The 16,772-nt window shown below is 41.0% G+C and overlaps 1 protein-coding gene across 5 annotated transcripts; it reads right to left on the bottom strand.

Moving 5' to 3' along the window:
- Positions 1-700: 700 nt before the first annotated feature.
- On the bottom strand, positions 701-16,058 carry LOC108927240 (von Willebrand factor A domain-containing protein 5A-like). 5 transcript variants are annotated; one of them, XM_029255753.1, is made up of 21 exons: positions 15,760-16,058; positions 14,279-14,326; positions 13,571-13,773; positions 13,248-13,470; positions 12,584-12,750; positions 12,226-12,340; positions 11,776-11,951; positions 11,323-11,411; positions 11,072-11,216; positions 9,148-9,227; positions 8,901-9,015; positions 7,961-8,119; positions 7,621-7,724; positions 7,291-7,520; positions 5,842-5,874; positions 5,306-5,344; positions 4,495-4,530; positions 4,284-4,319; positions 1,833-1,966; positions 1,556-1,682; positions 701-1,231 (listed from the first exon to the last, which is right to left on the bottom strand). In XM_029255753.1, the coding sequence occupies exons 2-21, from the start codon at positions 14,319-14,321 to the stop codon at positions 1,146-1,148; spliced, it is 2,340 nt and encodes a 779-aa protein (XP_029111586.1). In that variant the 5' UTR covers positions 14,322-14,326; positions 15,760-16,058; the 3' UTR covers positions 701-1,145. The 5 variants fall into 5 exon arrangements, 4 of the variants coding, with proteins under 4 accessions (XP_029111586.1, XP_029111587.1, XP_029111589.1 ...); XM_029255754.1 differs by lacking the exon at positions 15,760-16,058 and adding an exon at positions 14,949-14,970; XR_003797962.1 differs by lacking the exons at positions 701-1,231; positions 1,556-1,682; positions 1,833-1,966 and having other exon boundaries at positions 4,306-4,319; positions 5,306-5,679; positions 15,760-16,057.
- Between the last annotated feature and the right edge of the window lie 714 nt (positions 16,059-16,772).

The raw sequence follows: 16,772 nt of genomic DNA, 5'->3' as shown, positions 1-16,772 counted from the left end.
CAATGTAAATAACACAGAATGCCTGTCTACACATAGGGGATACAGCACCTTATTTATCAACTTTTAAGGAAAAAGAGTGAAAGTTGTACTAACACTCTGCTGTACTGCTCTATCACTCCTTATTACTGCTGTGTTTTTTGTATAGTGTTACAATAGAAATTCACATCAAAGACTTTGTAATATCTAAGACACGTTGGCAATTGGTTTTGAATTTAATGACTCACCTGTGGAGATGATTTTTATAATCAAGTGATAACAAGGAAATACATGTAAATGTTTATTTGGGGAGGGGGGTGCGGTGGCGCAGTGGGTTGGACCGCAGTCCTGCTCTCTAGTGGGTCTGGGGTTCGAGTCCCGCTTGGGGTGCCTTGCGACGGACTGGCGTCCCGTCCTGGGTGTGTCCCCTCCCCCTCCGGCCTTACGCCCTGTGTTGCCGGGTAGGCTCCGGTTCCCCGTGACCCTGTATGGGACAAGCGGTTCTGAAAATGTGTGTGTGTGTGTGTGTTTATTTGGGGAACATTTTAAAATAGTTGCTGTATAATGTATACACTTAACATGATTACTTATGCACTGATTACAGATATTAGTGCTGTAAAACATGTATCTGTGGTGATGAAATACGTGAATGAAATACTTGGTATTAGACATGTATTAATCAATATATCAAGTTAAAGCACCATGAAATCAAAAGTATAGTATAGATAAATGGGTATTTCAATACATGGACATGTTAGTTATTCTTTTTCAGAAGCTGGAGATTAATAATGAGAGGAAGTAAAGACTGGAGCAGCACGGCACTGCAGTGAGTAGTGCCGTCACCTAAAAGCACCTGAGATGTTTGGGCATTGGTTTTGAATCTAGTTCAGTCTGTGTGGAGTTTGTATTTTTTCTCCGCCTCTGCATGAGTTTCCTTTGGGTGCTCCGGTTTCCTCCCACAGTCAAAAGATATGCAGTTCACAGTCGACTGATGACAGTAAATTGCCTGCAACGGGTGAGAATGTGCGGCTAGCCTGTGATGAACTGGTGTCCCATCCAAGGTGTACACCCCTTCTGCCTTGGGCCTAATGATTCTGGGATAGGCTCTGGACCCCCGCAACCTTGATCAAGACAAGCAGTTAATGGAAATTGGTGGAAAAAGGAGGTGATCACTCTTGCAGATCAAGGTTCCACAGGTTCAGCTGAAGACCCAGGAAAGCATTCCCAGCTGCCACAAACTTTGTCAAATCAAATCCTGAAAGAGTCAAATCCAGAAGTGAATAGGAAAACTGAACAAAGAGAAAATCACCCCAAATACAGCATCACAGTAAGTGTGACTAACCATATGTTTGAAAAAAGTGATTAACAGTGTTTTTATTTTCCATTAGGCTGTGGGTGATATATATTATATTTAAACAGTATCTTATCTTAACTAGAGCATTTTGGGGTACCTTGCTCAAGGCTGTTATGGTAGGAAGTTGGAATTAAATCCTTCAATTGAAGGGCAGCTCTAACCACTACACTACCTGCTGCAGAGAAATACGGACGTGAGCGAAAGAATGAAAGAGGTCTCCTCTACCTGATTGAGCTCTGACCCAGGTCATTGCTTTCGTAGCCACAAACTGCCACTCATCCCTGAATTCAGCCTTATGTCCATGTAGCCATAGAACTGCCAAAACTGTGGCCCAGACTGAAGAAAACTCAGACTGGGGAGAAAAAAACAGTAAAAGTTCTTAGTAACTTCAGTAAACATTCACCTAACATACTGCATCTCCTTTGAGACTTACTTCACTGAGTAATAGAAGAAATTTTACCGCAAATAGAATCTGCATGTGAACCTTCTTAGCACCCATTACCTTTCCAGGTGAGGCTTTGGCCATATCTTCTTCCCGTTTCCCTAAGATTGAAGCTAGAGATTTTTGGAGATCCCAGGACCCATCAGCCCTCTGCAGACCAATCACCTCCATCATAGGATCCTCAGGTTCTTCCTCTGCAGTGAATGCATCGAGGTTAGTTTGCTAGTTAGCCTTACACATTTACAACTACTGTATTTGTATTAGTTTAATTGGTACAAGCCATCAAATGTTTGTTCTGTAATATTTTTGTGACAGTAACACAAATACTGGTTGCTATTCCAACAGTTGCATGTCTAAAATATATTAAATGCTATGCTTATAACAGTAATTTATGTCATTGGTAAGGGAATCAAAAACAAATTCGAACTCTGTAAAGCATGACCAGAGCAAGCAAACGAGACAAGCGAACAGCATTTTCAGATTGCTACTGATCTCGATGTTGTCTGTTGAAATAATAAGTTTGGGAAAAGTAACATGGATGGACATAGTTTAATATAACATCCAGACAGGAACGTAAAGTACTGCACACTGAGCTCAGTAGAAAAGCGTACATTCAAACTCACAGTGCAAGTTAAGAAATACAGTACAATAGTGACACAACGAACACAAAACAAAAGATGAATGGAGCGTTCTGACAATAACAGAAACTGCTTTACGTGCACAAAGCTAACACACAGAGACGAGACATGGATTGAGTGGGAATACAGAATGTGGACACAATTACGAAACATGACCGCAGACGGGACAGAACTTGGGAAACAGGTCAGTGTACACGTAGCGCTAAAGAATATACAGGAAAGTGATAAAGCACTATCAAGACTCCACAAGCCAGTGACATGACTTCAGACTTTTTATAGGACTAAGCTGGTCAAATGGTCAATTGAGGCCAGGGGTGTTGATGCAATTAAATTGATTGCAAGTGATACCTCTGGTGGGCATCGGGGACTTCACCCATGGGATCGAGAGAAAAACTTTAATAAACCAGGCTTTACAACACTTCCTAATTTTCCCAACACTAGTACACTCGGCCCTCAACGTATGAATAAAATTGGGACTGGAAGTCTGTAAATTTGATTTGCTGGTATGTTCAAAAGTCACTTTTACCACTAAGCTGCAATCAATAGAAGCTGAATGTCCGTCCCTAAATTAATAGGACAGTTTCAGTCAGACAAAGCAAAAATAAACAAACAAACATACCATTACACTTCCATCAATCCATTATTAATAACCACCCATTTTTAAAGATACATTGTTTTCAGTTTATTTTTAATTGCCCTGTGTTGCCAGGTAGGCTCCGGTTCCCCGCGACCCCGTATGGGACAAGGCGTTCCGATAATGTGTGTGTGTGTGTGTATTTTAATTGTATTTTTACACTTCACTTTTCAAGTTTCCATGTTAGTTGGCAGCAAACGCATCCAAACAGAGGAGTGTGAGAGGAATTAATTTCGCAGTACTAGCAGTAAAAGCAGACCAATGCAATTCAGTCATAATAGGAGCTATTTTAAAGTTAAGCTTAATTTTAAGTAAATAAAAATCCTGCAATGAACTGCCATCCCATCCACGGGGTAGCCAGCGCAGTCTTCACACTACGGATGAATGCAAGAAATCTTGCAAAATAAAAGAAACTTATAATTTACTGTTATAAATCAAAGTTGAGCCAAAGTGAGACATAGTGTGCCACCAATGGTAAGATGTCCTTAAATGAACACTGAAACACCAAAAGATAAGGCAGCATTCTGAAACAAAGAGGTATACAGTAAATGGCAAGAAATCATTTAGCGGGAGACAAGAAGTTAAGGCAGGTGTATCATGGTGCTGAAGCCAATAAAGACAAGGAAGCGACAAAACTAATGAAGAAGAACAAACCTAGACTTCACCTAGGGGAATAATTAAACAGACCCAGATTTCACCTCAGAGGAATCTTCCAGAGTTTTCAGAGTACAAAGAGAAGGAAACTAGAAATATGACATGACAACTTCTGAGTGTAATAGCTTATTTTTCTTGTGAGAGTACAAGTTTGATATCTATTTTTTCAAATAAATAATACTACTTGTTCCAGATTCTTAAATAAATCTTTCAACCCTGATCTATCTTTGTGCACAATTTCAGAAATGCCTTCAACCATCCAGTTCTTCAGTAGAGCATCATCACTAAGTCTGTACACTGCTGTTCATGTCTGTAGTTTGTGCAGGATGGCTTTTATACATGAGCAGGACCCGTATGATTCCAGTTCCTGACAACACTAGGAGGGACAGCAACCATTTAGATGCTCATTCATCTCAGAGAGCTTGACCCGGTCACTTGTACTCAGTGAAGTCATGAAAGAAGTTTTGTAGATGGGGAGGTTAAGAAAGAGCATACTCAGGCCTCTTACTATCATTATTTCAACAATACACTTTGTTCTAATGTTTAACTCCTTGAAGATGGAATAAAAAGCACAAACATACTGACCTGTATCCTGGACTGCATTTGTGGGCAAATAAGCAGCTTGAGGGGGAAAAGCAGTTTTTACACATTAGCTTTCAAGCATAAATACCGAAGCAGAACCCAAAGAACACTGGATCACTATACTGAACAACTTTGTTAGAAAAAATGTACACACGTACAGTCCCTTTCCTTTATGCAAATCCTTTCAGCATGGATAAAAGTCTAAAATACTGACCTGCATCCAGGTTTTCAGGTTCGGACCATGGAGTTTCTTTAGAAAAAGAGCAATATTTAGTAAATCTTAAAGCATAAATACAAAAGGTAGAGGTCCAGATCACTGCCCTGAATAACATTTGCAGGAAATCTATTAACATATATTTTATACAAAGAAAATGTAAACATTTTGACATTTAGCTGATCCTTTTCTCCAAAACAGCTTACAATGTTGAGGTACTTACAATTATTTACTCATCTATACAGCTAGGTTATTTTAGTGGAGCAATTTATGGTAAGTATGTTGCTCAGCAGTACTGTAGTTGGGATTTGAAATTACAACCTTTGAGTCCAAAGGCAGCAGTTTTAACAGCTACACTACCAGCACTTTTTTTCTTTTTCTTTGTGAGATTTTTTCGTGATGCTGTTTTCGAGTTTAATTAAAAGCAATGTGCTTCTGTAACGGGTTTGGCCGAGTCCCGCTCTCTGGTGGGTCTTGGGTTCGAGTCCCGCTTGGGGTGCCTTGTGACGGACTGGTGTCCCGTCCTGGGTGTGTCTCCTCCTCCTTGCACCCTTTGTTGCTAGGCTAGGCCCCAGTTTGCTGCGACCCTGCTCGGGACAAGCGATTTCAGACAGTGTGTGTGTGTGTGTGCTTCTCTAATTTAAAATACACAGCCACATTGATTGACTAATGCACAGAAATTTACTGAGACTGGATGTAAAAATATTTTGATTCATATTTACCTGATGCCTTTGTCTAAGGAGATGTACAATCCCCACGTATTATATGGGGGGGGGGAAAAAAAAAAAAAAAAAAAAAAAAAAAAAATTACCTTCTTGTTTTCCTCTGCATTCGCACATTGAAATGCACCCTAAAATGAGGGGGGGAAAGAGAAAAAAAAAAAAAACAGCATTTTGAAATTATGAAGGACGGAGTGACCTTATCACCCTACTGTAAGACATTTTTGTAGAAAGTTTGTCACAAGACATTTTATAATCTGATTTGAATATAAAAACATTTTTACACAAACAGAATACAAATGCAGCAACTGACCATAAAGACCATATAGAACAACATCAGTAAAGATGTTCTGATGTGTATTGATCTGTTCTTACCATTTTCATTTCCCACACTTAGTCATTTTACTGCTTTTGGACACTGATGGGGTCAGAAAGTTACTGTTACCAAATACCTGAGACTTCGCATCTGCAACATAAACATACTACATGGTATGCATAACCTGCATGGTACATATTACAAGCTGGCTGTTGCACTACAAGCTGTGTTTTTATTAACAGCTTATTATTAAGCTGATTCGTTTGAGCTCATATTTCATAAGTCACGTTCAGTTATGAGTTAAAAACTTACATAGTATGCATAACACGGGTAGAGGCATGACTCCTGGAGAAAAACAGAAAGGTACATAGTCAGGTATACAAAAACGCTGGGTTCCTATCATTTGATCATGTCAATTCACTAACGTTATATTTTAAACACGGGGGCGCAGTGGGTTGGACTGGGTCCTGCTCTCCGGTGGGTCTGGGGTTCGAGTTCCGCTTGGGGTGCCTTGCGATGGACTGGCGTCCCGTCCTGGGTATGTCCCCTCCCCCTCTGGCCTTACGCCCTGTGTTGCCGGGTAGGCTCCGGTTCCCCGCGACCCCTTATGGGACAAGCAGTTCTGAAAGTGTGTGTGTGTGTGTGTGTGTGTGTGTATATATTTTTAACAGTTTCCATGGGAAAATAGGGTGAAGGGCAGAACACATTAAATATAGTAATCCTAACCAAGTGAAACCTCACGGAACACCTAAAATTAAACTAAACGTGCAATACTTTAAATTTTTTTGAAACTTTGAAATTAAGTGGCTGAGAATGGAGGCAGCACAGCGGCGCAGCGGGTTTAGCCTGTGCCTGCTCTCTGGTGGGTCTGGGGTTTGAGTCCCGTTTCAGGTGCCTTGCGACGGACTGGCGTCCCGTCCTGGGTGTGACCCCCCGCCCCCTCCAGCCTTACGCCCTATGTTGTCGGGTTAGGCTCTGGCTCGCCACAACCCTGCTCAGGACAAGTGGTTTCAGTAAGTGTGTGTGTGTGTGTGTGTGTGTGTGTGAGAGAGAGAGAGAGTTTTGAAATGCAGGATAATTAAAGAGAATACCTAGATCTTAAAACACCTTGGTAATTTTGGTGTAATTTCATTATTCTTATATCATATTTATATTCTTGCACAAAAACACTGCTCATGTCTTAAGAGCATAATTATTTTCATTTTACCAATTTAAAAAAGGACCACCAGTTCCTGCATTATCTGCACAAATCCTGACACTGTCGCACAAAGTGGACTGGAGACCCGGGTGTGGACTCAACTGCAGGATTGTTCATTGCAAAGGTACTATGGGCAAAGCGATACTCATGGATGGAGACAGGTGTGGTTCAGTCCGAAGTACTGAGATTTTTCAGGAGGAGAATCTGAAGACGTGGTTAATGGAGCAAAGGAAAGGTTGATGCCGTGGGGGTCAGGAAACAGGGACAAGGAAATGGGCGAGGAAACAAGGAAGGAGATGCACAGAAAACGGCAGGTAAGACGAGGTAAGCAGAGTCGTGAGTGCAGCTGGGACGATTGTCTCAAAGAGATTTCGCAACTGGGGAGTGGTGGAGTGGTGCTCTTTATACCTGGTTGCTCTAACTACAGGCAAGTGTTTCTCGTTGAAGTGCGGTAATGGTTGTGACAGTCACTCACAGGTACATATGTTAAAATGTTACAAATTACATACAAAATGTGTGTGAGCACAGGAAAAATGTTGGCAGCACTTCAAAGAAATACTTACTGTTGCACATATGAGACCCACCAACAGGTATGTTTCTGCGCTGTAGGGGCCCCTGGACCGGCTCCTTATTCTCCTTGTTGACTCCAATGAACGCAGTGTAGGAGGAGCTCACTCCTGACTGGATGCTCAGCTCTACTGCTCTCTCTCTCGCACTCTTGTCATCTCCCGCTCTCACCTTCCCTTCCAGGTCCACAATGGCTTTTCGGGCCCCCAGTCTGTGCAGCAGCATGCTACGAGGCCACACAAAATATCATCACAAAACAATCTGTTATGTGCTCATTTGATTATTACAGAGCCAAAAATACATGCATGTGTTTTTCTGCTTAGTACCTGCCATCAGTCTTAGGCTTCATACTAAAGCTGAGTTTGTTCTCCAAAGCTTTATCTTCCACAGTGTAATGGAGACTCACTGAGCCTGAGATATTACTAGCATTCTAGGAAAAAAAACCAGAGGAAATAACATAAATTCAAACAGCATGCGATTCTTTACCAGCTGTGTACCACAACATCTGAAAGTACTGGCAGCCAAATAAATGAAACACAGTGCTAAAGAAATGTGTTAATTTAATTATCCTTACATCATTAATTGGAATGATGATTATTTAATGGAAAGATTAAGGCTAAAATGAATATCTTTGCAATAAACTGTGTTTGCAGACAGACTAGAAACCTGATCTGTTAGCTGGAAGTATTGTATGACTCTCTGAAGGTTGAAGAGCATGTTAACAGGAGGTGAAACAGGGTTGACAGTTATCCCAGCTGGAATATTCCACTTTATTGCAATGTCTCTTCCCACAGGTTGCAAGGCAAATTGAAGGGACTGCATAACCTGGTGGAGAGCAACGAAGGGTTACCAAGTGAGAGTCATTTTACCTTACTCATAGTGAGTACAAGTAAGCTTGTTCCTGAAGCTTATCATGGGGTGGAGCTGGCCATAATTTATAAATTCTTAGCAGAAAAACTGTACCATGGAGAAAACAAGCGCTCATATTATGAGAACTCGCACTTTTGAGTACATTTTTTTGCACCACAAAATTTGCATGACATGCTATCAATACTAAACAGAAACCCTGTACAAATAGAGAAATTTCATTTCATTTGGGACTCCGGAACACATTTATGGTGAGTACTTTGCTCAAGGATACTACAACAGTATGAAGGGGTTTTAAATTTGCAACTTTTAGATCCTAAGGCGGCAGCTTTAACCGCTATGCTGCCAGCTGACCCCCAACAGATCATTTATTTCTCCCACTTAATAGAAATTAAGTTTTTGAGAATTCTCCTTAGTAAGTCCAGTAAAAATGACCAAGTTGTATAAATGGGTGAAAAAGTAACTTGACAATATATATGTCCCTTTGGAGAAATAGATCACCTAAATGAATAAATGTAACTTTAACAAAGAAGTGATTTAGGGAACATTTCAGAACATTGCAAAAACTGACCCGCTTTACTAACCAAAGCAGAAAAGGCTCTGAAATGGAGGACCATAAAACAGGTAAAAAATACAGATAAAAGACAGACGTTAAGAAGGAACTTAAAATAAAGACATGCATGGGTTAAGTCATGTGTGCCTGTGGTAGGAGAATTGTGTCAGTCCATCCCTTTCTCACCTTGGGCTGCATTCTCTCTGATCCAGTGATGAACTGTGGGTGTCCAGAGCCTCCCTCAGCCATGCTATTCACAAGTGCAAAGTGGGCCCCCTCCCCAATGCCAAAGGTGAAGCACCTAGATGCAGTGACATTGTAAGAATGTCTATGCATGGGAGCATGCAGGCATACACACACACACACACACACACACACACACACACACACACACACACACACACACACACACACACACAAACAAAGAAGTCACCTGTGAGAGTGAGCATGTCTCTGAACTAGATCAATAATCTCTTTGGTATTTCCTACTAATCCATCTGTAAACACAAACAGCTGAAAGAAAGAGAAAAATATTAATCAGTTTGATATTGTTCATTAAAATTAAAAGCAGTTCTCTAGCTCATCAGATAATCTTAAGTCAAAATAATCACTATATGGCAATGTGGTACAGATATCCCTTGATTTACAAAACTAATCCATTCAAGAAAACGTCGTATGTATCAAGTTTTCAGACTATTTCCTTATATTTTTTACTGGGAAAAAATAATGCATTCCCAGCCTATCTAAAAAACACCAAACTCATTCCCTCAAGTATCTCCATCTACCTCATTATATGAGAATGATATACATGTCTACAGTGCAAAAGTGTCAAACAATATATTTAGACTTTTAGCAAATGTTTTCCTCTGAAGTGTCAAACAGCTCAGAATATTCACATCCCTCATGTAACTGGGTCCTGCACAACGGAACTCTACTAAAATAGCCTGAGAATGCACACCTTTCAATCATACAACTGGCTTATAAATGGAGTTTGAGTCCTGCTTGGGGTGCCTTGCCACGGACTGGCATCCTGTCCAGCGTGTGTCCCCTCCCCCTCCAGCCTTGTGCCCTGTGTTGACAGGTTAGGCTCTGGCTCACTGCGACTCTTACACAAGCATAAAGCCTTGAGCTCATGATCAATGAAAACCCAGCATCTTATATTTCTTAACACTATAGAGCACCCTAACAGCATAGTGTCTCTGTGCTTTGCAGTGTTCTGGGAACTTCATATCAAACTTTTCTGAGCCTACTCAAAATGTTTGTCTCTGTCCAGTGCACTGTGTACCGTATCTTACACCCTGTACTTGCAAGGTAGTCTCAAGAGTGTGACAACCTTGCACTGGACAAATGGTTATTGACACTCAATTATAATGTTAGAGAGAAGTTTGAAATAGTTACAAAAACCATGAAGTATTGTGATGCCATTGGCAAGCATAAAATTACATTGATATTTATTCACTTAGCAGATGCTTTTCTCCAAAGTGACTTACAATGGATACAATGTAGTGTTACTAGCCCACACACTTTATTCACCAAGGTGACTTACACTACTAGATACACTACTTATAATGGGTCACTCATCCATACATCAGTGGAACACACTCTCTCTGTGTCACTCACACACTATGGGGAACTTAAACAGCATATCTTTGGACTATGGGAGAAAACCCACACAGACATGGGAAGAACATGCAAACTCCACGCAGACTGAGCAGGGATCGAGCCCACGTTCTCTCGCACCAACCAGGTGCTGTGAGACAGCAGCGCTACTCGCTGTGCCACCATGCCACCCCCAAATTACCGTTTTTGGTTTACTTTCTTACTTTTTAAATCCATTAACACAATTGATCACCTCACAACAAGAATTTGCCTAAGCAGGTGTTTTCACAAAATGAATTAACCATGTTAAATGAGGGATTGCTGTACACAAAAAACCTTCAGAGAAATTTAGAAGCACAACTATCAAAGTACAACTTTGTTTGTTGCTGCCAATTTGCTGCTACACATTACTCAAGAAGTAACCCTCAAACAGCCAGTACAAAGGTTATTGTAAAGATGATTTTTGACCAATTTATGATACTGTCAGAAGATCAAGAGTAAGATAAGTGTGAAGGAGATTGAATTTGAAATCTTTGGTTATTACTAGGGGGATTCAGCAGTTCTCAGGTGAGTTCACTCCACCACACTGAAGCCAAAAAGCCAATGATTTTGGATCCCTGCATAAGGGAGCAGCAAGAAGCTAGATATGGAGGAGCATGTTGCTCTTGCTGGGGTATAGGGACTGATCAGATGGTTATCAGTAGAAAAAAGTTCTACATAATACCCTCATGTTACAGAAGCAGTGTTGCAAATAATACCTGTCGTGGATGTGAGGGAAGGCAGGGCTTGCTGTAGATGTTCTGGAGGGGTGGCAGGATTTCTGTTCCTCCCATATCAGCCTTCATTGACTTTACCTTCTTTAAGGCAGTTTGCATGGTCGTTTGAGTGTATTCCACACTTTCACTGACCCACAGAGAAACAGACATAACTTAACCAGTAGATACAAGAAAATAGTGAAACAAATAAAATTATTTAAAACGAGAGTAAACTACTCTGAATGGATACATACAGGAAGAAAGACTCATAATGTGACCCAAATTCATAGATGTTGAAATAACAGCCCAAAGGAAGACTCTTCAGCAACAACAGTAGAGTGTCCTATATGGAAGAGCAGAAAGAACAAGAACAGCTGAAAAAGCAGATTCTGCTTAAGGTCTATGTATAACATAAATGAACTCTACTATGCACATTACATTTATTCATTTAGCTGACACTTTTCTCCAAAGCGACTTACAACATTAAGGTTACAATTATTTACCCATTTATACAGCGGGGAAATTTTACTGAAGCAATTCAGGATAAGTACCTTGCTCAAGGGTACTACAGCCAGAAGTGAAGTTCAAACCTGCGACCTTTGGGTGCAAAGGCAGTCGCTCTAACCAGTACGCTACCAGCTGTCCCATTAGGGGATACTGTATCACTGTCAAACTCGAATATTGAATCATCGCTTTAGTGACTATACCCTGGTGATCTTCATGCAGCTCTGCTTCCCACTGCTTTGCCTCAGTGGCCTGTTCATGCTTCGTGAACGATCCACCAAGAATATAAACTCCCTACTGGATGTCATATGAGATGATTTTTCAGTCTTGATCTCTGGGTAGAAACTCAGCATGGCTACAGCATCACCCATTAATGAACCTAAAAAAAAGCAGGAGCTATAAACCATGATTTACTCAACATTTCTGGTATAACTGTAACTTACAAACACTGATTTTGTTTTAAAATTAATCTGGCCATTGATTGTTATGTTGGTATAACTGTGCATTCTGTTATGTCATGTTGAGCTGCCATGTGTGAATTACCCTACAGGGATGAATAAAATATTCTTAATACAAGAACAATGGTTAAAATTAAACATAGCTCAACAGCTACAATAATGTCTAATTTCCTCAAAATGACAACACAAACTCACCTGACTGAACACCCGGCTGACCTGCCTCCAATATGGCCATGGGCTGGTGAGGCTCACTGTAGTAGAGCAGGAGCTCAACATCACGATCAAACTGATGACCTGGGCTCAGACTCACCTGCAGGTGTAAAGGTACTGAGGGTAAGAATGTAAACAGTGATCATACCAAAAACCTAGAAAGAATTCATTCATCATAAGTTCCATTTCAGTTCATATACGCTGGCAAGTGTAGCTTTGAATTTTATTTTTTAATTCATTAATTGTCCAAAAACTTTCAATGCGTGGTACCAAATATAAACTCAGGAATGAAAGACAGGATATGAATAGTATATAAAGAGATAGAGACAAAGACAAAGCCTACTTTGGCCTGAGTTTTGTCCTGAGAGAAAAACTCCAGTGGGGTGAGGGGGCAGTTAGACTCCACACTCTGGATGGAACTGGGAGAGTAGATGTCCATGGTGAGGGACAGAGTATACGGCACATCACCAGCCTGGGCACCCGGCACTTCTGCCGTTAAGCTCTTACTGCCTGGAAAGATGTTGAAAGGGAGGAGGAAACCAAGTGAATCACTAAAATTGTTTTTTTTCTTTATATAAAACAGTCAAGGCAACAGGATAAACATCTATCGCTCACAAAACCATTTCATTACTTTCCTTCATAACAGACAACAAATTATATACTGATGTTTTGTTTCTGTATTACTCCAACCGTTTCATATGAGGAGAAACAGCCATAAAGAAGCAAGATAAACTTGTACCAATATATAAATTTCAGAACCAGTACAATCTTTTCCTTCACAACAGACACCATCTTTGGACTAGAAATGTAAGCTAAAGTGTACCATTTCTGTAAAAATTTACAACAAAACTGCCACGTATAACAATTATTTTAATTATTAAGTAGGTACAAGTATTACACAACACCTATTGCACTTTCTGTAGATGCAACAAATAAACATTAGACCATACAGTTCCTACATGAATGTATGGTGGTGAAGCTGCCCATAAGGGTTAATTCCTGTGTACCTGCAGGGGTGTAGCGAGGATTGAGCACAGCAGGCAAACAGAACCTCAGGGCGTGGTCAGCCTGTACAGCCAGTTCACTGACATATCCCACGGTAACAGAGGCAGTCTGTCCAGGAGGAAGACTCCCCACACTCAGTCGAAACACGTCAGAGCTCTCGTCGCTCTCCTCCAGCAGGAAGGCCTCCTGCCCAGAGCTTATGGCATCGTCATACTCTTCCTTTGCCTGATTGAGAGCAAATGATGGAAACATCACACACACACACAAAGATACCCTTCATTACAGTTATAGGGCCTGTCATGAAATGGATACACTCAGGAATCACCTTCTCCTTCTCTCTGACTTGGGCCTCAATCTCGACGTCCCCGATACGGGCCAGGAACCGGTAAACGGCAGCATTGCTGTCCATGGGGAAGATGAAGATGGCCTCCACGGGATTGGACTCCTGGTTCTCATACTGAAGGGTGGAGTTGACCGATGCTACGTGACCCTGGACGCCCACCTCCACTGACACAGACTTCAGGGGTACTGAGTGACCGAAGGAAGAAGAACATGATAAAGAGAACCCTGTTTTAATGCAATGATATAAGACAACTCCTACAAGTCTGAGAATTGTCTCTGTCCGAACTAGGGCTTCTCACTGTGTTCCACTTTTTCCCCAACACATGTTTCTATGATTCCAGATTATGCTACACTATGTAGTCTTTGAATCAATACACATCAATATGTATTGCTTAGAAATCACATTCCGGTATCCTGTTTGAAACTGTGACAAATTCATAGTATTTTGACTCTTATTCTTGATTATTCTTGTTTCAAGCAACTGGTAACAATGATTAGAGCAGCTGCCTTTGGAGGTTTAAATCCCACCTCCAGCTATAGTACCCTTGAGCAAAGTCTTTGCCCTACATTGTCAAAATTACCCAGCTGTATAAATGGCGAAATAAATGCAGGTGTTGTTTTAAAACTGGAAATTGCTTTCAAAATAAGTGTCAGCTGAGCACATAAATGTAAGCGTTTGAGGAACTCGTACCTGGCTCATTCTTCAGAGTTCTCAATCCACAGGTGGTTGCCATTCTGTCTGGAGTAAAGACACATCACATTATGAAACACTTACTGGCACTTAAAATTTTGTTTTCCATAATCTAGAATTACACTCATTACATAAAAATAGCTTAAATTTTTAATTTATGAAAGGTTTTGAGATTGAGCTGAAGAAAGATACAAATTTGTTGGTGTTTTATACATTGTAACATTATTATACCATTGTATTACAAAATATTGGACAAAACACATTCAATTCTGTTGCAAAAGCTACATGACAAGCTCCTGGTAAATAATTACTTATATAACGCAATTCTCAGTGTGTATAGTATTGATGACATTTTACTGATGTGGTTTCTGACCCAAGTAAATCCAATACAGCCAAGTGGTTTTCTGACTACAAGCACAAAACTTTCGTGATGTAATACTTCTTGGGAACTGATTACTCATTCAATGCCACTCTTATGAAGGGTTACAATGTAAGGCAGAGATTACAGTCATAAGGTGACTGGAGATGCTGGAATACCACACTTTTACCCTGTTATCATTTTTAGCAGCTTGTGAGTGACACCGTAATGATTTAATCAGTCATGATGGTAGCTGGGGCTTTTCTCCAAACAGACTTACAACGCAATTATTACAAGCTTTTTATTATTTACCTGTTTTTAATACTGCAAATTGTACTGAATTATTCAGGGTAAGTACGCTGCTGTGTGTTGCGGAGAACTCAACTCATTCATTTTTTTATTATTATTGCCGTGAAAATGATCCTCCTGACCAGTATCCGCAGCAGTGCGACAGTTTGTTATAAAGGATTTAACGTTATTCGCGTCCATAGACTGTGGGCAACACGACACGCGCCGAATTCAGCCGCAGCCTTTACTGTTTCTTTTCCCACCGGAGGGAAAACTGCCTAAAATGCGCGACTCTGGACAGGCCGCTCGTTCCAAGAACGCAACTCTCGCGTTACTTGAGAAGCCCCTGAATCATCTGAAGTAGAAAAACATTTTAAGGGGAAGTTACAAAAACAGTCCTGCCGTCCAGCGACTGACCGTTAGTCACGCGCGCACCAGTTACATGCAGTCGCTTCCCGCAATGGTTCACCTGTAACTCACAGTTACGGTAATCGTGACGTTATAAAATATGGAATTATAATTTTACATTGATTACTCCACGCTCATGGTAATTTGGGGCATGTCTGTTACTTTATAAGTTTAAGTAACTAACTGCCTGGCGTTATTTGTGTCTATAACTAGTAATTATTGTCATGATCATTTGCCTCGTCCTACTCACTTCAGATTTTTAAGATCCCTGTGTTGTTCACACAGTATAGTGTATTACTCCAGAAAAAGATCATATTCACACAGAGCGGCGAGTCTTCAGCCATTCAAAGGTCATTTAAATTAAATGAAAAAATATTATACTAGGCACGTATATTACAGGGAAAAGTGCGCAACACACTTGAAATACCTGTTAGCGGAATTCCTGTTGTCCCTCCAATTCGTTCCCGTCAATATTCAAGCCAGAGCAGTTTCGCTTCTAACACTTGAACTCGGGTGTGCAGAGTTAAAACAGCGCCAGAAACGCTCGGCACTGGGTGGAAAGACGAACTAAGTAAGTGAGCGGAGGTATTTTATACGTTTTTCTGTCAGTCCACTCCAGGGTCTGACATGTCTGGCCGTTAGCGGGAGGGGGCTCTGAGTGAGTCACACGCTGGCCGGCTGTTCAACATCATCATGTCATATCGATTGAGCACTCAGATTTGGTTTTAAAGGTCCCCACCTCATCCGTTTTTGGTTCAAAACATCTCCGAGACAGGAAGTCTTAAGAATCAGGGAATTCTATAGTAAAATGGCTTTCGAACAACAGCTTGGCGGTTCTGTTCTCCGCTCTCGCCTGAGGATCACAGACGTTCGCAGGGCAGCCGAGACACGACGTCGACTCCTCTTTTTCCTGTGGCCATAAATGATCATGATATGTTTACCCTTTGTTTTTAGAAATTATTACGTCCATCATTGTGTTAGGTGTTCGCTTACTTTACTTATTCTGTTTGGTCACTTCATGCACTTTTGCTGGCACACTTGAGAATACAGCTACTCATGCTTTTCGGCAGAGTCCTGGATTGTAGTAACGTACGGTTTCATTTCATCAGGGTGGCACAGCGAGTAGCGCTTGTGTCTCAAAGTGCCTGAGTGTTGCGAGAGGATGGGGGTTCAATCCCCACTCTGTCTGTGTGTAGTCTGGATGTTTTCCCAGTGTGTGTGGCTTTCTTCCAGGTGCTCTGGTTTCCTTCCCAAGGCATGCTGTTCAGGTTCCTCCATAGTGTGTGACAGAGAGAGTGTCAGTGTGTTCCACTGATGTATGTATGAGTGACCCATTGTAAGTAGTATACAATACTAGCAGTGTAAGTCACCTTGGTGAAGAAGGTGGGGGCTGGTAACGCTGCATATAGTTTGTTGAAAGTTGCTTTGGAGAAAAGCATC

This window comes from Scleropages formosus, chromosome 10 (assembly GCF_900964775.1).
Source record: "Scleropages formosus chromosome 10, fSclFor1.1, whole genome shotgun sequence".
Classification (NCBI taxonomy): domain Eukaryota; kingdom Metazoa; phylum Chordata; class Actinopteri; order Osteoglossiformes; family Osteoglossidae; genus Scleropages; species Scleropages formosus.
Note: the sequence above shows the minus strand (reverse complement) of the source record. Positions and strands in the feature narration are given on the sequence as shown.

What these genes read in the sequence shown, in the direction of transcription:
- LOC108927240 (XM_029255753.1), bottom strand. Translation starts at nt 14,321, where the DNA reads ATGGCAACCACCTGTGGATTGAGAACTCTGAAGAATGAGCCAG. An exon ending in CAGAGAGAATGCAGCCCAAG is followed by an intron (nt 8,120 to 8,900) that starts GTGAGAAAGGGA and finishes GCTCTCCACCAG; the next exon opens with GTTATGCAGTCCCTTCAATT. An exon ending in ATGCAGAGGAAAACAAGAAG is followed by an intron (nt 4,531 to 5,305) that starts GTAATTTTTTTT and finishes CTTTTTCTAAAG; the next exon opens with AAACTCCATGGTCCGAACCT.